Below are 25,454 nucleotides of genomic sequence, written 5' to 3' on the forward strand. Positions count from 1 at the left end.
CATGCCCGAGCTCCACAATAAGTATATGGGCACAGTCTCAGGGTAAAAAAAAACACGGCAGTAATGCTCTAACAACATTTATTTTAAAATAATTCCTTAATTATTACAACTAAATCTTATGTTTTAAATATTTACAGATCTTAGATACGTAATAAAATAAAAATGCGTTATGGCAAAACTGTGTCATACTAAGTTTTTATGATCTAATATAAAATACTTGGCCCCATAAATACGAGATAAACACATTTTACAAAGATGTAAATAAATCGGGACCCATTTGTAACAACAATTCAGCAGTATCATTATCATTAATTGAGTAAAATTATATATATATATTAAAATTGAGCACATTTTTTCATTTTTTTTTATCATTAAAAAATAATTGATTGCAAAATTGAAATATTGAGACTGAGCACATTGACGTAAATCTTTTACAATATAAATGTAGGTATAAAAATATAATTCATTTCAAGTAAGTATGCTATCACCACCTGGTAAAATAACTACTTTATTTCATACATAACCTATATTTAACTAAATAGCTACTAATATAGTCCTATAAATAAAAAAGAACATATCCATACATCCACATATATTTATATTTATATTATAGTCGGCTGCGACATATTCATGTCAATTAAATTATGTTTTTATAATGTCTATGAACATACTTAATTGTACAATTTCTTAAAGGTGGGTCCGTTCAATTCACTAATTTAATAAATCAGGTTAACTATGTTCTATAGTTAACCTGATTTGAGTACATAGGTTTTTTTTTATTACGATTAGCCTACCCAAGGTTTTTGTTTCGGTGTGGACGTTACGTTCAAAACAGTCGTTAGCAGTAGTTGGCACAAAAATAAAAAATTAAAATGTTCTTTGAGGTCATGATCCACAGCATGAGAGAAATAAATTAGATTACCTAAGTACTAAACTCAAAAGGAGTTAAATAAAAACAGTCTCACATATAAAATTGGTTACCATTTTGAGTCAATGAAGTGATGGGTCATGCCCTTTAGCCACTCATTGACTAGATCTGAGTAGTCAGTAAACAATATATTTTTCTCCTATTTTAGTTCGATGGTAAACAGTTGACAAGGTAAGTAGTTGACAGTAGAATTTGTATTTGTCTATTGAAAAATATAAAATGTAAAAAATATATTAAGTACGTTAATCTAAATTATTGGCACTAAATTTAGCTTTGAGTTAATTATATATTTTAGCAAATTTAATAGTAATAATAGTAATTAATTAATAAAATCATTTGAATTGCGAGATCAACTACTGCGTTGCTTTAAAAGGTAGGAGGCACCTATTAGTATCTAACTAGCGAATATGAAAACTAGAATAGCATCGTTGTACGTGTATATTATTATAATTATGTAAAGTACTCATGATCGAACTGAATTCTTATAAGAGCTATCAATAATCTGCTATAAGTATTATATTATGACTACAGTATTTTCAAATTGTGCATGATACTCGCATCTACAATCCAATTGGATACATATTATAAACAGTGTTCATGTGTTAAATACTTCCTAAGCACAGTCATCTTCGAGGCCAGTTGAACTATACTATTGATCAGTTTGAACTGTCCCGACTGAAACTTTTTTTCAAAAATTCTAAATAAAGTTTACAGACTCATTTTTGTGATGAAGTTTGGTTTATAAACCAGATTGTAACCAATCAAATAATAAAATTAAGACGCGAAAGCATGATCCAACAGTAAAATTATGTCTTGATTATGTCATTCAAACATTAACTGCTGACGATCAAAATGACTTGAGACCTTTTCATAATACAAATTCAGTTTTAACACAAATATATATAAATGCTAGTCAAATCCACAATCAATTTAATGCACGTATAATTAATCGAATATTGTTTTTTTTAAGATACCAGACTTATAGTTAACCTAAACAATGTTAGTATAAAAACAAAAAGGCGATAATCAGTACGCTCGTCAGGAATAATAAAGACAATTTCTTACAGGTAGCAAAAATTACAGTGAGATTTTGTGGCGACATGCGACACTTTAGTGAGTGAGTGAGCGTAGTAGACACTTCCAAGCTTCATTGAGTCAAATAATAAAAATGATTAAGTTATTGTCTATCAAATATTGTTACTACCAATTTGATCGAAAACATATACTACATTCGCTACAAATTCTCAAGATAACTTTTGTGTGGCAAACGTACTCCAATGAGGCTAACGCGATTGAATTCGCCGCAAGTGGCGCGGGTGTAGAGCAAGGTCCAACGCAAAGTTTGTGTTTGCACGTGTGCGCAATGTCACCTGCATAGTATAAAACAAAATCGGTTCCCGGTGTCTATCCCTATGTATGCTTAGATCTTCAAAACTACGCAATTGATTTTGATGCGGGTTTTTTAAATAGATAGCGTGACTCCCGAGGAAGGTTTTGGTGTATATAATATTATGGTTTTACCTAAGCGAAGCCGGGACGGGTCACTAGTTTTATTTCAATGTCAGTTATATTGAATAGGATCTTGCTCGACAATAGCGCTAATGTGCGAAGAATCGATACCCCCATTAGATAGTACATACTTATCTAGACTCATGTGGATCGTAGTTTCTGGAATTTTTCAAAGTCAACGGAGATTTTCTACATCAAATTCAAACTTACATACAGATCCATTAACAATCCATTAACAATGAATGTATTTCCCTATTTCTAACTATGTACATACATTTTCTATCTACTTACATAACAGTCCCAATCGAGATAAGGATTGACTACGTTACATCCACAGTATATTTAAATATTCAAGAAAAATAAGATAAAAAATACATGTGAAATTTTGAGTTGTTTAAAGAATCGCAGTGAGAAAGATATTTTTGCGGCAACAACAGAGAAAACTGGTATAAAGTACCAGACAAATAAATTAGTCTATTTTTATTAAGTAGTTACGTTTCAATTTATTTGATGAATAAAATTATACAGTCATAAAATTTCACCCTTTTCCAGTAGTTCTATACCTCAAACACCTTTTGAGAGCATCAGTTTTAATTCAACTAAGTACCCGGCATACCGTAGTCGATGTAGTCGTAGAGCATTGTATAATTACAATATTGCATCAATACGTTACCAATATACCGAGTCATAGTCACAGGTTTATCTATACAAATGTTTTGTAACTAATCATACATGTTGGAAATTTTCAGATCCTTTCATGTATGTATATTTAATATTACACCCACCAAATTTATATGTCGCAGAAAATTGACAGTTTAAATTATTCTTAGAGATGTATATGATATTATTCCAGCAACAGTCGATTTGGCTGAGGGTTCCACCCTGTTAATCAATACACGTTATTTCTATATAGCACATAGAAAAGTTTCACTTCATACAACATACGCCACAACAACCTAAATATTTACACAAAGATTTACGAGTAAAAACATTAAAATTAAGTTTTTATTATTAATTAACCAACTTATATAAGACTGGGCCATACTTTTAAGTAGACATCAATGAGTAAGTACACTATATTATTTTATGATATTTACGGCGCAGTCTTTTAAGATTCAGAGATACCTTATTTTCAATATATCAAATAAGAACATTAATATAGATTAAATAGAAAATAATATAGAAAAGATTATACCGAGATTCTTTAGATTCGATCGGGGTTCGCAATCATAACTATATGTATATGACGCTTACTAATTAAAGTTATAGTAAAAACTATTTCTATAGCTTTTGTGTCCGCTGCGTGAAGCAGAGTCGTGATGTGTATTTAACCTACTATTTCACTCACACTCATATCTACGCAAGGTATGTTATTGAAACAGGCTGAATGCGCGTTAAGTTAGGTACGATGTTGAGTCACGCGGCGGATGTTGTGGAGCTTCTCCGCCAAGGATTTTTTTCTCAAGAATTAGTGACATTTGTCCGTCCATTAGAAAAGCCAATGCCCCAAATGTGGAGACAATTAAATGATTGTTGTTGATTGAGGATACAAAGATATATGATAATTTTCACTCGGTGGAGACGCGATTCGATATAATTAGTGTAAGTATAATCACACGATGATCTCCCTGATGACGCGTCGTGCGCGGGAGTTGGGCGTGGAGTAGCCGGACTCGAGCGAGTCGTCGTAGTTGATGGACAGGTGCGGCGGCTTGTCGTCCGCGCCCGCGTCCGAGAACGCCTCGGGCAGCCCGCTCACCTCGTGGTACGGGGATTCTAAAACAACACCACACACTAAAGGGTTGTCCTCATTGAAAATATCAAATCCATGTATTTATATTACAATGTCTTATAATTAGGACAAAGCCTTATATGTCCTTTAATTTGATATTTTCACAATGTCGATTAAATCAATGAGGACACGGGGTAAGTGTTTGCTTCACCCACTTGGTTTTCTAGTGACTGGAACTCATTTAAGTAACTCTGCGGTTACAAAAAAGTGATATGGATTTCTTATATCTTTAGCGAGGACTTAAACTAAAAGATTTTAGACCATGGTGAAATTTTTTTCGCAATATTTTCGCTGCGACTACGCATGCATGCACGCGCCTATGAAATTGACATTTCTTTTGTTTGCTTAAGAAACGGTGTGAACAAGAAAATTACCAATGTGTTGGTCCATGCGTTTCTTAGGCTTGTGTACGGACGCATAGGGGTCAGAACAGAAGTCCTGTCGCGAAGGGTTCTGACTGCCGCGAAGGTTGTAGTCTGCGGGGGCTGGCTGTGCATGCGCTAAGTGTGGATACGGCGCGTAGTCCTGACAATGTAAAAATATAAAATAAAATATATTTTATAGGCAATAAGTACAAATAAATGCAGTACTTTCTTTACTTAATAGAGACAATTATTAACTAATAATGTCAGAAAACTTGTTTTGTTGATCTACATATAGAAAAGTTGAAACGTCCTTAAAGTTGCTGCAGAAAGAACTGGCTACAAGATTATGCGCAATATATGTATATAAGAACTAAGGTTGCTTTTAATAGATAGATTTGGAAAACGGATGTCCTTTGCCTAGCATTGGGTTAAAAAATAGTTTACCTGTATCGTATCGTAGCCACCCGGCATAGGATCGTACGCATAGTTATTCTGCCGGTCGATGATTGGATGCGCCATATTGCCGTTGTTGCCGGCAGCCATCTTAAGTTGCCACAGCGAATCGTGGGAGTTCACGCTGCCCCCGTTGTTACTGTTCGTGTAGCTGTTCTCCAAATACATGTTGTTGCTCCCTGAAAATGTGAAATCATTTTTAAATAAGATTTACCTATTTATAACAATCTAATTATTTATATTATTTTTGCATTCAAGAGAGATCTTGTTGCATTCAAGGCGTGATAAAAAAATCTTTTCCGTGTAGTAAAGCGTTGGAAAGTTCTCTTTTCGGGATCCAATCCTGACTATACCATCAGCATCATGATTATCATAACACATGGGATCACAATATCGAGCACTACTATTCAAGCTTGTTCGATCTATCTCCGCGTCTACCAAAGAGGAAATTTATCATCATCACTTACATTCCGAATTAGGCATGTTTTGTCCAGAATGACACTGAACATGGGGCATGCCGTGGTACCCGTAATCGCCTAGAGGACATACAGCATTCTTCGAGTCTTCCAGTGCTAAGTCCATTGAATGTTCCAGGGCTTTATTCTCCATGCCTGTCGACTGGTAGTATGGTGGTGGGGCCTTGAAATATAATAAAGATATTTTTTTGTGTATCAACCATGCACTTGATATAGTTAAATAAGTATTTACTAGTGATAATGTTCTGCGGTTTTTATACAACCTATAAAAAAATTAATTGAATTATATATCTAAGTATAAGTCAAGTCATAATACAAAAAAATAAGCTAAAAAAATCTATACCACATATCTAGATATCATAGATCATAGAATAAATTGAACGCGCGTACCGTCGCAACGGTTGTCACAAGAAAACGAAGTAAAGTGCATACGAAGTCGCGTGTAAATACTAGTTGTGTACTAAATAGAAGTATCAAAAATTACCTGGTTGGGACTCATAGGGGACCCCATGACATTCATCTCGTAATCTTTGCTGGGGCTCTCGCGGTTTTTGTCCGTCATCTTGCGGCACCGCCAGGTGACGACGATGACGATCAGGCCTATAGCTATGACGATGACGCAGACCAGGGGGATCATGGCTGCGGGGCCGAGGAAACCTGATGTCTGCTTGATGTAGGACTGGCCGACTGGAAAACAAAACATACCAATTCAAACATTTTGCAAATTCTGCATGTCTCATGACTTATGTACAAGTTTTGCTTCAGTGCGGCCTCCACCATTTACGGCAGCACCTATAACTAATATCTATCTATTCCATCCACGTGTTTTACTTGATTTTATTCGTCTTCCGTCGATGTTACCTCTTAGTCTCCTCGTATGACTTCCATGGATCCAAGGATATGGAATTAACCTTAATAAAAAATATGCATAAATACAGAGGACAAATCATACAGATTGAGTTAGCCCCAAAGTAAGTTCGAGACTTGTGCTATGCGATGAGATAATAATTACTAATATACTTATATTAATTCATTATTAACTCACTCTCAGCCTCAGTATATTCGCTGCAGACTTCGGGGTTGACCCTGAGACACAGCTTGAGCCGCACGCGGGGGTTGAGGTCGTCGAGCGCCGCGCCCCGCCGCGCCGGCGCAGGCGGCTCCAGCGCAGCTTCCACCACCGAGCTCATGCCGCCTGACAGCTGGATTGGCACTGTGTCTATCACCTAGTAATAATATGAAGCTATATTAATATTAGGTTATGTTGACTAATTCTATCTATTTAATAAAAAAAATGGGTGTTTCATAACAGTAGATGATCGTAATATTAAGCATGCCAATTGCCTACAAATTAGTTGCGCCTGTTTTGAATAAATGTGTAAACATATAGTAAAGCAGTATCAAAAGATTTGTCCTCCCTGCTATACCTGCCAACTGTTGGTGAGGCCCTCTGCAACCCCCACGAGCGACAGACAGGTCCCAGACACGCTGAACACTAGCTGCTTGGAGCTGGGGTCGTACGTCACTTGTCCGGGGGGCGCTATAGTGTCCACCTTCGTTGTTACTGTTACTTCGTTCGAATAGTTGCTTTGGCCTTTTGGATTTAATGCTTTCACCTGAAACAAACATTGATTTAGAGGCGTCATTTCCTTCCATCGCATATACTTATTGTAAGTCAACGGTATTTAATTAATCAATATTGTTCTCACGCCACAGACAAGTGCTTTTTGTCACAAGCACAATGCATGTTTATTATACATAAGCTAGTTATCTTGTAAATAAAATAATGAAGAGTAACCTAAAGAGTAAAATAATGTGGTTACTTACAAGAAATATGTAATGGTTGTTAGAGGTCAGCTGTGTGACGTTACAAGGGTTTTGGCGGCCGCAGTCAAACTCCATCCAGTCGAAGTCAGAAGGTTTTGAGGAGCAGTGGTCTCCCGCCTGCCCGTCCGACTTTCGCGGGATTCGACGATACCGCACAAAGTACTTAGTGCTAGGCAACCCTCCATTAAAACCAGCTTCCCACTTCAGCGTCACGTAGGAGGGGCCTGCGTCGTCGCTTACTAACTTTTGAGGCGTTTCGGGCGCACTTTTTGGCTGCAATCGAATCTTAGGCCGAATCATACCCAACGTGTTTTTCACTTGGCAATAATAATCTCCATAATCTCTAGATTTAACTCCATGTATCTTCAATACAGTCAAATAAGACTCATTTTCATCGGAACTAACATCGATCTGGTGGTGACCTTCGGAAGTGGATTGCAATGGAGCGCTGCTTGTTCCATAGAACCACTGGAATTCTGGTTTCGGATAAGAGTTCACTCGACACGATATTTTGGCGACTTCTGCCAGGTCAAAAGCCACTCTGTCTTGTGTTTGAACAAGTATCGGTTCATCTGAAAATAAACAAAAGTATTATACTAAAGTATATTTTGTAACTAAATCAACACTATTTACACTTATATAGGAATCTAACTACTCAACCGATTTCAAAATTCTTTCACAAGCTAAATTATTCCTAAGTGTCATTTGGTACTTTTATTTCGAGACTAGTAGTGTAATAAACATAAGCCTTACATACAAGCAAACAATTATTTTTTTAACTTACGTTCTATACGAAGATGCATCGTTGCGTTTATAGGTTGAATGCCATTGGTGAACTCACAGGTATATCTGCCATGGTCGGCAGGTATCAAATCATCACCTTTAGGTCTGGCAGTACCCACAAATCGAAGGGTACTTTGTACTGTAAAAACAGATTTAGCTCCTTCAGATACTTCGTTTTTAATCTCATACAAATTAAGATCAGGGTCTATTTGCTTCATGTCTTTAAGCCAGATCACATCTAATCTCGGCTTGGCTATAGCAGTGCATGAAATCGCAAAGTTTTCTTCTCCCGCGATTTTATTCATGTGGGTTTGGAGCTTCGCTTGGAATCGAGGAGGCTGGAGTACTTCAAGCATGACAGAGGCTTCTTCCGCATGTCCTAGTTCGTTTGATGCTTGGCAACTGTATGATCCCTCATCTTTGAGTTGGACAGAGTCGATTTTGTGCTGATTTGAAGTGCCGAGGACAATAGGATTTCCGAAAGAATCTGTGTTGTGGAACCAGCGATACTGCGGGGTAGGCCAGCCGGGGGGCTCGGCGCTGCAGGTGAGGATGAGGGGGGTGCCTTCGAGCGCCTTTGGTTCAGCGGGGCTGATGATTGCGCGGCCTGGCTTGTGGCGCACCAGCACCACCACAGACGCACTACTGGACCGCTCCTGACGCTTCCCGTCACTCATCGACATCACATTCGTCGCGCGACACGTATAAGTTCCCGCTGTGTCCGCGTTTACTCTATTTAATAACAAGATATTTCCATACTGCCGGAAATCTGGCTCATTTTCTTTCGTCCACTCTACTGTACTTGGCTTGGGGTTTGACAGCACTTCACAAATGACTTCAATATTGCCTCCCTCTTCGGCCTCGTAGGTTTTTGATTTCACCGTGACAGTAGGTGGGAACAGAACGTCTAGGACGACAGCTTTCTCTCCAGGACGACCCAATCCATTATCAGCGCTGCACGTGTATTTGCCGGCATCCTGTTTGGTTATTCCAGTGATTGTGTGCACGAAAACATCGGAAACGAATTTGCCATCTTTATACCATGTTACTGAATTGACAGTTGGTTTTGAATCTACATGGCACTCCAGCGTCGCAGTTGCGTTGATTCCTACTCGAAGTTCATTTTCAGGCACTACAGTAACTCTAGGATAATCTGAAAATACAAAAGTACGTCAAAATGATCCAAGCCTTAATAAGATAATACCATACCTGTAAAGAGTGGTCAGACTGTAAACTGATTTCTTCACATGCATGTTATGTGGTCAATAAGGAAGTACATTTTTACCCAAGTGATAACCAGATGCATTGCTGAACTGTGAGTGAACTCGATGTTATCATTTAAAATAGACTGACCTCAATATTACTTCGAGAAGTGAAATCTATGTTTGATTTCGCTTTAAAAGATAATATAAACATTTCTATCCGTATCTCATATGCAGCAACACATGGCTTCTTGAATAAACAAGCTATCTCTCTAAGAAATTGGTACAAAGTAATTATTTAGTAGCATCAATACACAACACATATGATTTATTTTCAGCTGTACTACATTTTTAAATAAATCAATTTTAATTGGCGGCATCGCATAAACTTTCTCCGTTCAACTAGTTTGTTGAAGATAACTGTGTAACAGTGAGGATCTTATTTATTGTGTTCAGATTTGACTTTGTGTTCATTATATGTAGCCAGAGCGATTTGATAGGCAGAAGTTTTCTATTATTCCTGCATATATTTCATCAGTTGTATGCATCGTTATAATTCTCTTAAATATTGCCAGAAACCGCACTACAATACAGATTTAGATATAGCCCGGTAGTTTATCTGTTATAATAAAACTAATTATGCATTGCTAGTCATGGAAATAAAAATCTGAATTAACTTGATGGCAACCCTATTGATTAGGTTCGTATTCTAGTACATTTTTATATTTACTAGTTGAATGGACTCACAATTAACGCTAAGTTTGAGCATGGAATCAAGTTGTTGCCCCTGCGGCAGGGCGCGATTGGACACCACGCAGCGGAAGATGGCACCATCGTCCTCTTTCTTAGGCATTAGGCGCAGGGTCGCGATGGTAGCCTCGTCACGTGACTTCGCGTGGGTTGTTATTGCTTCCAAGGGGTATGACGACCCGTCTCGGTACCACCTGTAAGATAGCCGTTGAAGTCATGGTATATCAAAAAGACGAAAAATTTGGACCTTGAAATGTTATTTTCAGATTCTTAACTAAGTCAAAGCACAAAATCATGTACTAGGTACAATTACTTTACTCAAAATATTCCAAATTTTATCCCGCGTTCATTTGAACTTAGGATCTATATGTACACGGCGTGTGGATCCGCCCTAGAATAGGGCCGGGCCACTCTATATGCCACTCCCGTGAATGTCCCATGCGACGACTATAAGGGCCTCACCTTGGCAGCTGATAGTCAAGAAAAGCATTCCCTAAAATGGTTGATGTCAGGCAGGTTGACGGTGTAAAATCACAGCCGAATCTTGACAATTTCAATGTTTGCTCTTTACGCTGAGCCCGGACTTCTCAGTGTCCCGACCCCGAAAGTATCCGGATATATATAAAAAGATAAAAACCTCATTGTTCTATATAAAAAAAGAGAGAGTTGAGTTCGGGATCTTGAAGTTGGACTCGTGCGAGTCCCCTTGTTTTTTTGCATGTCTAAAGTGCGGGCGTGTCTCTAATAGATGGTCTTTATAAGTACTGACTTGACGCTGGGTTCAGGCGAACCTCCTGACGTGGAACACGTGAGGTTGAGCTCCTTGTCTTCCAGGCCGAAAGCCTGCGCGCCGGGAGTGAGCAAGGGCGCGCGCGGCGGCGTCAGCACCGTGATCATGTGGATCTGATGACAGACTACATATTTAGAAGAGGCACTTGATATGAGAATTTAAAGGAAAAACTGAGCTTGAATCACCCCTCGCTGATAAAGTCTCTCATAGCTTATGTGTAAGATGTCGAACAGATAGTGTTAAAAATTGTGTTTCACTATAACGTTGACTGGCAAATAACTTACTACTGATAGATATTTAGTAGATTTTCTGTCAGATTGTATTATATATTGTACCAGAAAGAGGTGAAACAGGCTCTAATAGTCTTCTGTCTCGTTATCCTTCTGAGAACTCCTTAATATGCCTTCGACAAACCAGTGACCTAAATTGCAAATAATGTAATACTTAATGTTTCTCCTCTATCAATTAACTGTTACAAAAATATGGCATGTGGCCGTACGAACTAAAACTGTGTCTTTCAATGGTCTGACAATATCCTTTTTCTTAGAAACGCTTTGAAGTACCAAACTGAAACAGTTATAATTATTAATTGTTTGTGCGGCGTCGGTAACAAATTGGCAGCCCTACAAAGAACTTACTTGTGCATGAAGAGTGCGGCCGGAGCCTCCAGCCTTCACTCGGCACTCGAAGCGGCCGTTGTCTCTGTCGTAGGACACATTGGACAGCAGCAGGTCGTACCGCCCTTCCGAAGGCACGAATGAGATCCTACAGATACAAAAAAAATCTCAGTTACTTTAGATGCATCATCGACCATGATCAGTGACGCAACTACACCCTGGGACACAAATTGCCAGTAAAGAAAGATGGGCGCTTTAGTATAGGCTGCATACTCAAATTGTATCAAAACCACTTGTGTCATTTTTAAAAATCATATATTAGCTTCATTTTATGAAGAACAAAATACACCATGAAAACATTCCAGGCAATAATAAAGTCGCCCGAGGGACAAAGGGCGATAACGTAGCATGACATGACATCATATACCAGCTGTAGTCTATGGTGCTGACCTGTAGTTGGAGCCCAGAGAGAGGTTCCCAATGGCCACATTGTCCTGGCCAGCGGCGGTGTTTCGCAGCCAGTAGTAAGCAGGCGACTCGCTCAGGTGTCGCTCGGGGGAAAAACGACACTGCAGCGTGACGTCATCGCCTTCTCGAGTGTCGTGTGGCTCTTCATCGCTGCTCTGTGCCGTCGTCAATGCTGCAACAATTTATGATAGGTTACACTAAATTTTGTCTTTCGATGAGGCTATTTTTTTACGGTTTCATAATTTAAAAATTTATGTTCAATGAAAGCTAAGACTACAACCAGTTTCGACTATTAATTTCCGTAGATTTACGTCTAGGTATTCTAATTTTTTCTTTGCGGTTATACTAAATATTCTAAAATTTGTGGGTAGTCGATTGCATGTTCAAAAAGCTTTGGTTTTTTTTCTTCACATCTTTGCTATATTACTTTTAGTAGATGGAAGTACGAAGTATCATAACCTTAACTAAAAGTAGTTTTATTTGACAAAATTAAAGTATTTCTCTTTGTCAAATAAAAGTCACATTTTTGAGAGCTAATCAATATATGTCTGTGCGTTAAATGGTCTGTGGGCTAATATGATAAGTAAGTAAAGAAAATAAATAACAAGGGAATATTATTTTTATACTTTTTTATCGTTGCATTCAAGTCACTTCTAGTTTTTTACAGACTAATTGCATGCACGTAAACTTTGTCACACAATTTTTTAACAGAGAAATTAATGAAGACATCAATTTCGCTAATGTTCGTTTAACTTCGAGTTGTGATTGAATTTAACTAATATTTAATTTAATAACAAATCATCATTATATAATAATGATGATTTTTTTCTTTTGAATATATTAGCTATATACTACTGCAACTGAAAACAAAATACAAATGATGTACGCTTACGTAGGTAAATTTTATGCAATACAGAGATGATAAAAATGCCTAATCATTGTCCGAAACTGTGTTTGCTGTTGCTACTAGTCTTGCATAGTGCTTGTCATGCGCATTGGTCATTCAGTTCTCTCATATAATCTCATCTCTAGCGATAATGAATGACCAATTTTATATAGCTGCATCATAATTATTTTATCAAGCAATCATTATAAATCCATCGTCCACAATCTGTAAAAAAATATTTCTAGCTAGAAATACATACTTAACTTACTTAACGTCATTGGACTAAGTATATCTAAAAAATAGACGATATAATTAGAAATACGAGTATACCTACGACTAATCCGTAAGGATTTACTAATAGATGAATGATTTATAATGACAGTCCCGTTGAAATATGATGACTGTATTTTTTATATGTATTACGGCTAAACCCCGAAATGCGGTTAAACCTAGGTTTAGCCGATTAGACCTAGATGTAGTCGGTAGGTGTCTCAGTTAGCTACACCTGGGTGTGTTCGTGTATTTCCCCAATCAAACATTCTAACAATTAATACACTAGCCGCCCGTCCGCGCCTCGCACGGATGCAATACTATGCATGTTATATACATATCCGCATCAAATACCGTTATGTACTTTAAAGATCTAAGCTTACGACTTTGTTTATATAAAGTCACTAAGTTATTTAGTGAGCGGTCGTCGATGTCATTTGTTATGCAAAATATGTTACCTATTAAAAATTTGCACACAATTATAAGGAAGGTACCGTATATGATCACTTTATTAATAATATATACTTACCTATAATTAAATGACATTAAGATAGTAAAAACAACTACGGTGAAAATTAAAAAAATAAATGAAAAAATAAAATCAAACAAATCAAAAGTATTCTTATACCTAGTTAGCTAACTGGTCGCCAGTAAAATCAGCATGTTGAGTTCACATGCGAGTGATGGACCAGACATGCATATCAAACGTCTAATGATTTACACATGTGAATCGAGATCGTTACATCGTGATCGTCATTGCTAATGTTATGCGAATTGAGGCGTGTGGTCCCGCCATAGTAGGACCACTCAACACTCCTCCATCTTCCCGTGCATGTCGTACCGGGCGAATAAGGGATAAAAAGACAGCTGATAGGCAATTGGCTCGTGAATTTACAGGGGAATTTTGGATATTTCAATTTTTATGGTTTATGATCTATGGCATAATGGCGTCACAACCGCAAACTCTGAAGGGTAGAGACCAAGAAATTAACGACCTCTTTTTCTGAAAACCATACCATATCTGCCGTCTGAAGGGCCTAGGTTAGCCTAGGTTGGCCTAGGTTTCCTTCCCAGCCCGTGTAATTACTTGTGTTAATTTTCACAGGTATAACTTTGCCGATATGTGATATGCTGGGTTCTGTTTTTATGTTCTTTTATCATATCACAGACCACTTAGTCTAAGAACTTAAGAACATAAGAATTGAAAATTACTTAAACTTTTGATTTTTGATAATTCACTCGCATATTTTGTCACAGCGCAACGTGTAATTTTGTCATTATATATCAACACAAAGCATAAACTACACAAAATATTGTCGTCAAAAATTCCCATGTTAAGTACCTACGTTCTTTATCGAAATAGATTTAAAGTGCCCGCATAATGTGGCGTGAAAAGATTCCTTTTTTTTGCAAGACTACGCACAGATGTTGGAATGGAAGGAGACGCTCCACGACGGCCACATATGTGGCGCTGCGCAGGCGCACGTTACCGTGCATCCGGTAACAAATTTAAAAACGAAGGAATCCGTACACGGTTTTAGATTATATCTAATCATAGAACTATGTATCCGCCTGGTTATTTAGGACATATATATTTTTTATGTTTAACATTGAATTATTGGCAGAACTTTCTTATGAAAAAAATAGTTACTTGAATGAAAATTTAATTTTGTTAGTCCCTTTACCCAGTCCCTTTAGAGCAAAATGTACCAAGCGCAAAATTAAGACCACGCTCAAAAGTAAGCAAATGAAGAGCAAAAGGAGCAATGGATATGCAGAATTTAATTGTTTAATGCGTAACGGTATCTTTTTCAGACATATAAGCCGCTGAAAATTGAACACGTATTTATAACATTTGGGGTTTTGTTTGAACGATGAACGGAACTCCAATAAAGAGTTAAAAATAACTGTACAAACGATGATGAAACAGAATTTCAGTCTGAGATCTCTGGAACCACCAGATGGATTGCAATAAATAATGTATATGATGGGCAGATTAATAAAAATAGACTAGGCTAATGACCCTAAATTCCCACGGGATTGGAGTTATCGATATTAACGGTACAGTTTCAACTCATTAGTAATATTTTTTTATTATTATTGATACTATTAATCAAAGGTTATACAAATTTAGTTTTAGACGATAAATATGTTCCAGATATGATAATGATTTGGTATTTCCTTTTCGTTTTTTTTGGAACGAAACAAATGTTTCTTTTAAATTTTTTTCTTGATACTGATTGTGACATCGCCGCGGCAATATTTTTAAGTTACCTACGTGAAAGGGAAAACATAATTAGGTATAAGTAATATGATCTCTTTAATCTTTACCGTAGTTAGAAGCTAGTGAAAATTTAATGTTTTATTTTACTCCATTCGGCTTGGGTTTCTGAACCAGGTCAGATATTTTTATTATCTAGGTACCTAGGTAGGTGTATTGTTTAATACCTACTATCCCTAATTACTTGGGTCTTTATCAATTATGAATTAGGTTATAAAAATACAACAAAATAAACATTTTTATAACTTCATGAGCCCTATTGAATGTCTTCAAAACCTTAAGGTACTTTAAATTTATTACTTTGCAAATTCCTTTAACAATTTTTTGTCAGAGTTATTTGATTCAAATTCTATACAGGTAGGTGAATGCTTTGAGTTGTGAAGATATTCAACAATGTTTGTATTCTGGCTAGGCCTAGGGACGGCTGGCTCGGCAGGTAAAACCATCACGTTTCATTGCGCCGGAGTTGATGCGACGTTGCTACACCGCTAGATAGAGCGGGACGGAAGAAACTTTAGAGAAAGAGATAGCTGAGACCGGCCAAACAGGTAAGCGAGGGCGAGCGCTCGTGTGCACCGAAATCACGCAGTTGCAGGAGGCAACGGCATTTTGCTGCATATGTTGTAAGCCAATGCAAACGTAAAATATGAAATAGTTAACCAGAGCATAAACAAGAACTTTATAAATTGATACTTGATAAAGAAACCGGTCGATCAACGTAGCTCATTGGTTCCCAATAAACCTGGGTTCGATTCCCGACGTGTAATAATATTCAGAAAAAATGTTTACAGTTTACAAACGGATGCTTGTTTGCGCCCAGTCTGTGAGGACCCGAAGTCAAGACTTGGAATAATCCCCCAAGTCTTTAGCAAACGGATGGTCGTTCCAAGATTTCAGGAAAAAAGATGGACCTACTACCTACTTATACGTATAATGATAGGACCGTGATGTGTAATAATTATACCTAAATAACTTTAGACCCTCTCTCATACACCTATTACTATTATGCTTTCATTCTGAAGGTTATCAGTTAGATCTTATGAAGAGGATTCTCACATTATACACATAAGAGACTGAGATACGAGATAAGTAAAATCTGCAATTTCTCGATCTTGATCATAATGTGCTGCTTTGTGGTTGATTGTTCTCAGCTCTCACAATATCGAAAATAATTATTTCTTAAAATTTACCCACGCTCTTGTATACCTAATGGGTACTACTCACTTTGCACTGCAAGCAAATGTCGTTTAATTCCAATAATATACATAGTTTTACTTACTCCTTATGCCCAATGCCATATCATAAAGCAAAGTCATCTGCTGCGTCAGTCTGTCTGTTTGCAATAAACTGAGAAACCAATGCAGGGATTTTCATGCGGTTTTCACTAATAGATAACAGCGGTAGGTACGGCATCGAAATAGTAAAACCTTTCTTACGAAGGTAGGTAGGTATATAACGTTCTAGAGACACTTAGGTAAGGGTTAAAACTATCAAAATTTGTATTTTTAGCCACAACGTTAATTATTTATGGTTTAAAGTATCAGATACTGGTATTTAACCTGGTTCATGGAAAGTAGAAGCAATTTAAAATTTTCTACGATCAACATACTCTGCATCGCTTTCTTGGTTTGTCAAGTTTATTTTGCAGATTTGTTCCAAGTTGTCACCACATTACTTTTCACTTACGGCAGTACTATTTATTATGCAAGCATGTACCTGTCTTTAGTACGATTCAGAGCCACATTTATTTCCGTAAATATGGCAATTCTCTTTACATTATTAAATTATTTGTTGGGCGCCAAAGTTGTTTAGTAATGGTTTCACGTGTTAACTTTGCCTGTTTACACTATCTAAAATATAGCTGTTAAGATCCAACGAATTTCACACCGTCGCCGCCAAGATGTGTCGCACGCACCTACTTACATCAAGAAAGATAGACAATCTTGTTGTGAACGCGGCCTCATTTACCGCAAAAAGTTTTGTTGATGTGAACAGTGGGAACCGACAGACAAACAGCCATTGTCATGGAACGGAGTCGTGGCAGCGACCCGTACCCGCCATTGTCTTATAATGTCCCCCCGAGCTCGTAATTTCAAACATAATGTTTTCCCCATAAAGGAAATGTCAAATTTAGAATTTCTTGTAATAAAGCATGGAAAAATTATGAAAATCTCGCGGCTTCGTCCGCTTTAGCCTTTGTAAACCCCGACGACATAAGAAAGTTATATACAAGTTTAACGTGTCCATGGCATCGTAGCACAAACGGCTGAACAGATTTTGATTACTTTTTATTTATAAGATTTCGCGGGAAAACAGGACGCATTGTAAATTTAAATTCCCGTAGAAAATTCGGGAAATCCTCTCTTAGTGCTCACCTGCACTCCCCAATTACTCTCCCAGGGTGCGTATCAAATCTTTGAGATTTGAGTCTAGATTTATAAATCAGTCAGCTGCGTCTCGTTTTAAGACATACAAGTAAAAATTAGAAAGACTATCATTATTTCAAAAATAAAACTACATCCACAATTCCACATATACTCGTAAAATTATATAAGATTCTGATAAAATTCGAACAAACATCATTTTTCATCAAAAAATTAAAAATGTGAAATAGATATAGCAGAAGCTGCGGTATGAACCCAGTGTTGGCTACATTAGTAAATTGGCCGGTGATGGCCACTGGGGCCGAGAGAGTGAAATCATGTTTTTGTAGGTTTAGTGGAAACCGGTTGGAGTGCAGGTGCGCGCGCGCCGAGTTCTGGGGCTTAAGTTCAGTAAACTACTGTCTCGCTAAAACTAAGCTGAAGGGCAAGAAGTATATTTTACTTAACTTCTCATTTACGAATTACATTCCGCCTATCACATTTGATCGTATTTTCGGGCACAGCAAATTATCAATAACTAGTATACTTTTACTTACTTCCATTATACATCAGTGAGTGAAAATTAGAAATATTAAAAAATCATCATAGTCTTATCCTACCTTTATCCATGTTATTGTGAAATATAAGTAAAATTGTAGTTTCATCCAGTCCTGTTACTATTATTTTTGGTGCACTCCTGCGGACTATGTAAATTTCAAAACAACATTGTAACGCACGGCAATTGTTTATTGAACTCAGGGCCCCGAAACATCTTACGTATCTCATTTCACCAATTATCACTCTGCAGCTATCTACAGGCGATCGGGTCTACTCAACTTTGTGTATAGATGTGTGTAGTTAATTACTAATTTATTCGTCGAAGATACAACGAGTTGTAGTATTGAGTTTTAATAAAAATAAATAAGTCTTTTGTAGACTGCTGCGCCCCAACTTCATTTTCATAGGAATTTTGGGATGAAAAGAACCTAACGTGTTATTCCAGGTTATATTCTACACATGCACCAAATTTCATTAACATATATGTAGCGTAACGCTACATCATCTGCGTCATTGAGTAAATCTTACACATCCAACCTTTCGCATATTATGTAAGATTTCCTTTTCTCCATCGAAAAGAAAAGTATTAATTCTTTCTTCACTATTTATGTTTTTAGCTTTTATTTAGCATCGCTTTTTATTTCGTCATTCTTATTTATTATTTTGTTGTATGTTTGGCAATTTCTATTTCTTTGTTTTTATACGAGTCTAAGGTTTGTCATATTTCCGTAGACCTACTTTGCTCCATTTCCATTGTTCACATCACAGAACAATTTGATTAACCCACATCTAAGATAAATGCAAATTATCCGCAAAATTACGGAAATACAAGTATATACATACATACAAATATATTAATATTTACAATTTATTTTCTCTTCGTTATTTGGTTCTTTATTACACGGAATACTTTATACATACTCGTACAATATTTTTAAATGGTAACATTAATCGGTTAACTACTTATAAGATTTTATATTTTTTCGAATGTAGATGATCAGAAAAGTTACTGCAGCATCGACAATAAAACTCACTTATTCCACATACTGCTTGATAGCGGAAATGTCACAACTTTCGTTTATGTTTCACGCTCGTCTAACTCAAGTCACATGAGTCACAAAAATGTAAGTCGTTAATTAAACGGATCTTTGAATCGACGAATGCTACTCATCATAAGAAGTATTGTGACATTAGCTAACTGGTGAATCAGAATTTTGAGGAACGATAGTCATTATTAATTTTGTCAATATTTTTTTAAATTGTTATTTTTTTTAATTTAAGGGACATATACCGCTTTTATTAGAATGCCTAATAGGATACCACAGACCATTTAACTGAACAATCTATGTAGGAAACTCACCCAAACATAAACAATAATCCTCAGCTTTGCAAGTTATGTAAGCTACGTTTATTTCATAGTGGACGTTAGGTTTGTTTGTTTATATGAACTTGTGTAAAATATACTGAAACAATAAGGATATATAGACATTCCTAACAAACCGTGACGAAAATATCCTGTCTCACTCGCACACAAATACGAAATAACATGGATCAACGATTTTTACTAGTTAATATATAACCTAACAGTAACATTGGAAACACAGCTAAAACTTAGTTTACTAAATGAAAAGACGATAAATACATCGATTTTCACATTATTTTCAACATTATCGACTCACAGTTGTGGATGGTAGATATCGCAGAACTGTTTTTAATATAATACTGAGATGAAAAAAAACATTATTATTTTCAAAATTAGTCAAAAAGCATGCATGACGTGTATAACAAAACCATTTGTGTCAAATCTAATCATTGAGATGGTCTAATGGGTAAATTCTGTGTTGAATAATGAAGAATGAAATCGAATATCGAAGTAAATGAATAGAACTTCTATACTATAAGAGAAAAACCTAATTTTGATCTACTCTACAGGTGAAAGTGCAAAGGTGTTAAAAATTTCGACCTCAAATAGCACAAACACAAGAGGGCAGATGTCGATTTACACCCAGTTTCTTCCCTAACAGTCCGGCGCAAACCCATCTTCTAATTGGGTCTGCGCTCGACATTTTACAAAATTTATGTTAAGAAAAATTTAATGGATAAAGCGTATTACACAATTAACGCCTATTTGACTGATAAAAACGCTTGGATCCTCCCGACAACTTTGCCACTCCACACATGATCTCCTAATTTTTATTTTACTGTTTTTTATTATTTTATTCACAATTTTGAATTTTGTTATAATAATTCGTATGGCATTTAAATTTTATTTGTAAAACATGTACGTGATTTGTGATCTTCAAGTGTCTGAATTATACTTCTATTTCGACGAATAAGAATTGTAATTATGAAGTCATGGGAATCGAGTGTGTCATGCTCACTCAAATGGTCAATCTGGTGGTGGCGTCGTGGGCCGGGTCGTGAGGTTCCCTCTATTATGGTTGAGCTACGCGATGGCTGTCCCATGCGTCAACTCGTGAACGGGTGCTGCCAGAGGGAACTGGTCATCTCGTTTCTCATATATTTTCATGTAAGTTAATTGTGTTTCACATCGATATATATATATATATATATATATTATAATCAGCACTCGGATCACAATCATAACCTGTTTTGATATACCTTTTGACTATGTACATTATGTACTTTTATATATTATTAGAAAGAAAAGAAAAAAAAAATTTTTTTTGTAAGAAACAATAATGGTAAGCCGATCTGGCATGATAGGGACCAACACTGTTCAAATGAGTTTCTTTCGGCATTTCTTCTCAGCAGTGGTCGTTCCGAAATGCCAGTAGTTTCTAGCTTGTGAGAAATAACTATAAATTTAAAGATGACGAGAAAAAGTGCCTGTGAAGGTCTAATTTCTGAATAAATGATTTGAATTTGAATTTGAATTTGAACATTTTGGGTAAACTGGAAGTAAACCCATTTATACAAGAAAGTAAAGGTAGGACACACAAACTGTCGTTAATATTAGCAAATGGAATGGATGCGATGGTTGGATAAAAAGCCTTGACAGCGGAGCGGCAATAAGCAGAGCGTTGACGTAAGGCAGGTGGCGTAAAACCACACGAAACTTCGTAATTAAGGATTATATGTTTAAGGGGATCTCGAGCTTCGTGGAGAAAAGAGAGAGAATGAAGAAATATAATCAGTTACCGGCTTATGACAACAGTATACATCAGTAGAGATGCAGCAAACGTTGCCACAAGGTACCCACCTACCATAAGATCAACGCGTGAAATGCACGCACCAGGTGCGTTCAAATCAAGTAGCCATTCCGATGAATACATTAAGATTCGACATTCGGAGCAGTTGAGGTTAAGACAGATGGCGTTTTAGTAATTAATAATGTGAGTCGTTCCCAAAATGAAGTGGTTTGCTAACATTTACCGGTTATCCATCCAATCCGAAGGATTATTGTTAAGTCGTAACGTTAATAATTGTAGGCAGATAGGCAGCTTTTCCTAGTAAGTAATTTAGTAAATATAATTTCTAGCTTACAATAAGCAATAATCAATCATTATTCCAAATCGAAACATGAATGACCAAGAGGCGGGCTGCCTCAACATCATCAGCTATTGTGATAATGAGCTGATGATGTCTAGTATGAATACGAGAGTAGACTGATAGTGGTATCAATTTATTATATGGGTAGTATAACAAATTATTGTTTAGTGTTTAGATATAAAATTGATTATAACCATCTCATGAATTTAACATCTTATAGCACCAGTGTGTGTTTAGAAAAAAATGCGAGAAATGTTTTATATCTGCTCTTCGTTACTGTCGTTGGAGGAATTAAATTGCACACGATATTTTGATAAACTTTGATATCCGTAATAGGTGGTACCCGGGAAAGTGGAGAGTGGAAGGTATAGGCAGTAGGGAAATTACTGATGCGCCAGGCCGATAATATCCTTACATCTTATAAAAAGAAGTGGCATCTGTATGAACGCTAAAAACTCAAAAACTGATTTTTGTACGGTTTTCACCAATAATGGTTTTACCCAAGCGATGAACGAGCCGCTAGTTAATTACAAAGTAAGACAAGGCTCTGAATAGGTACAGAAAAATTGCAAGATACCTGGATCTATCGGCAAGAAACCAAGTCGAATGGAAAAATCATGAAGAGGCCTACACCTACAAGACAAGATCTCCAGCTGGGAAAGAAAAGAGAAGAATCATCTATCTTTCTCGCGGTTGTACAAAATTGAAATAAAATATTTTGGCACTCTTTGAGTGCAAGAACAACAAAAGTCTGCCAGACATTCTCTAGACTGCCTTGATGTCAAAATAAATCACGCTCCATGGTTTTGTTGCAAGATTATTTGTGTTGTTTGAAAATTCCTTGCATTATTTATGTGTGTAAATTATGAAATATTACATTTTCTAGTCAGTAGACGTACAACTCAATAAATTTTATTGACATCAAATGGTGTTAAAATTGTAATATTATTTATTAATCGTAACGTTAATCGTAAAACTCTTTTTTTTTAATGTAAGAATTTTTTATCAATTAGAATAGAAATAGTTACTTTTCCATGCTTTGCTTACATTTCTTTTTTGACATTTTACTTCGTATCATTATGAAGTTGTTTATCATATTGTACCAATAATATTGTTATTTCTGTTGTAACATAAATAAATATGATCTTGTTCTGATATTGGTACCGAATAAAGAACAAACGAATAGGAAAGTCAACACAGTCGCAGCTTCTTTTTACTGTGAAGTAAGTGAACGTATCGGCGCGGGCGCAGCGGCGTGGCAAGGCAAGGTGACGTTAGCCAGTAAGTAGGTAGGTGACTCGCCCGCTTACCTGCACAAATCACCAGTAGAGTAAACGGTGAAAGCCGCCACTGTGCCCCCATCTTCTCATTGACACCTAATAACTTTCTAAACATAATCCACTCCTGAACCTCACGCTCCCATGTTGTATCACAATCCACTTGAGTAAACTTAACTGTCACAAAAACTTGTCACTAATATGTGCACATAACTTCAATCACATAGTTATTTTAATCACATAACTTAATGCTGTCTTTGTGACTTGCATGGTATATTCTTCGTTGTGGACAAATTTAGCGCAATTTTATTTTATATTTACGGTGTTATGTATAACCGAAAAAAAAATACTACGGAACACCATAACACTCGCGATCGGCGCTTGCTGGAAGGAAGCCCACGGCGCACACTGGTGAACAAAGTAAAATAACCACGTTTGAACCCAAGCTCAGGAGAGAGAGGCAAACGCGCTTAGAGCGAGACGAAACATCGCGTCTGCTGCTTGTAGGTTGTTGGAGCGCGCAAAACGCAAGCTATGTTTTCAAGTTGAGTGAGTGTATTCAACAGACCAACGGACAAGCGAAGTGTTTCCCGATAGATGGCGGTTATTTCAAACCTGATTGAAAGTAGTCCAAGATTCAAGAACAAGAATGATAACTTGCTTTGCCTAGCGGTAAGCCCTGTAGGTAGGGTACTATAGTTATATGTGTGTTTAAACTTAAGTAGCACAAAATGAATAAAGAGTGAATACATATATGCTTATGCACATGCTGAGCGGGAACCAATTCGGTATACCTACTTACAAATTGTTCACTAGTTACGTCCAAACTTATTTTCTTTCCAATTGTAATTATGTTTTTAGCTAAAAAAATAAATAAGTTTTCTTCTTTTTTTCAGATCCAACTTAAGTAGTTTTAAATAAAACTTAATTGTATAAGTACAGTTCAAATATAAGTCACTGAAGTCAATTACTTGTTTAAAGTCTTACTCCCGTTATTAAGTAGTACAAAGTAGTCTTCGCGGAATAAAATAATAGTCCATTTTACATTTATTTTTGGATCATTTTGCGTTTTATACATTTTGCTTAGAAGGAAATCATAATCTTTATATCAAAACGTTTCATTTAACTCGGTGGTTTGAAAAAATAAGGTTTTTTTTACTAAATTATTTTTTTACATTTTCAGTAACATAAGTAAGTAACTAAACCATTTTAAAATATATTTTGTTAAGTTACTTCGATAATAAGAAACTGCGATCATTACTTTATTCAATTTATTAAGAAAAAAATCCATTGAAAATCGTGTAATAGTTTTCTGGGAAATGAAATTCGATGTCAAAAACAATCGTGCCGTCAATCCGTTGAGAAGTTCCCTCGTTGGGAGATCCTGGTCCACCGTCAGATCTTGTTTATCACAATAATGCATTGCCATCGGAACAGCCACGTATAAAATTTCGTGACCGTGCTAGCAGTTCCATCGTCGGGAGCCGATGTGAGCACCGTCATCATTCATATCATGTCATCCAAATTAAATGTGTATACATCCAAAATTCTGAATAATCGGGCGCTGGGTGGGATTACATGCAAGATTTAATCCACACTAAAAAGCTTCATATTAAGATTAAGTAATCCCAACTATCCTAATTAATGCGAAAGTAGTGCGAAAATTCAATTCGTTTCACTATCTCTCACTTTAAAATAATCTGTACTGTGTTAATGTAGTATATAATGTAGTGTATAATGTAGTTAATGTTAATTTTATGAATGATTAATTTTGGAAATGATTCTTTCATCAAGAAAATTGACAGATCGTAATGACAGCGCGGGCGCAAGCGCTGAGAACCACCCCGTAGCGGACCCAATTGTAGAGCCTCGTAGCGTAACACACGCTACGAAAAGTTTTTCGCGAATATTAGACATAAACGTTACGTAATAGTACTTTTTACAATGATTTGGCTTAGCATGATCTGTTTCATACTAGTATATAGGGATATGTAATTTATACTAGTATGTAAAGTATAAAGGTTTCCATTTATTAAATATTTAGGCTAATTTGCCTAATAAACAATTGAAACTCGATAATACTAATCAACTAGAAAATCATTTTCAAATCATCTAAACAACTTTTGGTAAATGAACTTATATATTGTAATTTTTCCTGTACCTATCTAATTATAAAAATACTTGACCTAGATAATTAAAAACTTTAATTATACTAATAATTACGTACGAACCTATATTACTAAAAATGTTAGTAGATACGTTAATATACGTAAAGAAGTATAAAGTAAAGATTCATCTCATAAGCGATGGACTAACAAGCTGATAATACAATAAAGACTAATACAA

General features: G+C 36.3%; 1 protein-coding gene across 1 annotated transcript; it reads right to left on the reverse strand.

Moving 5' to 3' along the window:
* Positions 1-61: 61 nt before the first annotated feature.
* ed (echinoid) lies at positions 62-23,541 on the reverse strand. The gene is made up of 14 exons (XM_053756726.2): positions 23,142-23,541; positions 11,943-12,132; positions 11,514-11,640; positions 10,855-10,988; positions 10,083-10,279; positions 8,135-9,286; positions 7,351-7,922; positions 6,951-7,139; positions 6,569-6,749; positions 6,008-6,210; positions 5,515-5,686; positions 5,039-5,226; positions 4,604-4,754; positions 62-4,213 (listed from the first exon to the last, which is right to left on the reverse strand). The coding sequence occupies exons 1-14, from the start codon at positions 23,224-23,226 to the stop codon at positions 4,050-4,052; spliced, it is 3,705 nt and encodes a 1,234-aa protein (XP_053612701.1). The 5' UTR covers positions 23,227-23,541; the 3' UTR covers positions 62-4,049.
* Between the last annotated feature and the right edge of the window lie 1,913 nt (positions 23,542-25,454).

Source organism: Plodia interpunctella, chromosome 16 (genome assembly GCF_027563975.2).
Source record: "Plodia interpunctella isolate USDA-ARS_2022_Savannah chromosome 16, ilPloInte3.2, whole genome shotgun sequence".
Lineage (NCBI taxonomy): Eukaryota > Metazoa > Arthropoda > Insecta > Lepidoptera > Pyralidae > Plodia > Plodia interpunctella.

What these genes read in the sequence shown, in the direction of transcription:
- ed (XM_053756726.2), bottom strand. Translation starts at nt 23,226, where the DNA reads ATGTTTAGAAAGTTATTAGGTGTCAATGAGAAGATGGGGGCACAGTGG. An exon ending in TCTACTGGTGATTTGTGCAG is followed by an intron (nt 12,133 to 23,141) that starts GTAAGCGGGCGA and finishes AAATTGTTGCAG; the next exon opens with CATTGACGACGGCACAGAGC. An exon ending in TCTCTGGGCTCCAACTACAG is followed by an intron (nt 11,641 to 11,942) that starts GTCAGCACCATA and finishes TTGTATCTGTAG; the next exon opens with GATCTCATTCGTGCCTTCGG.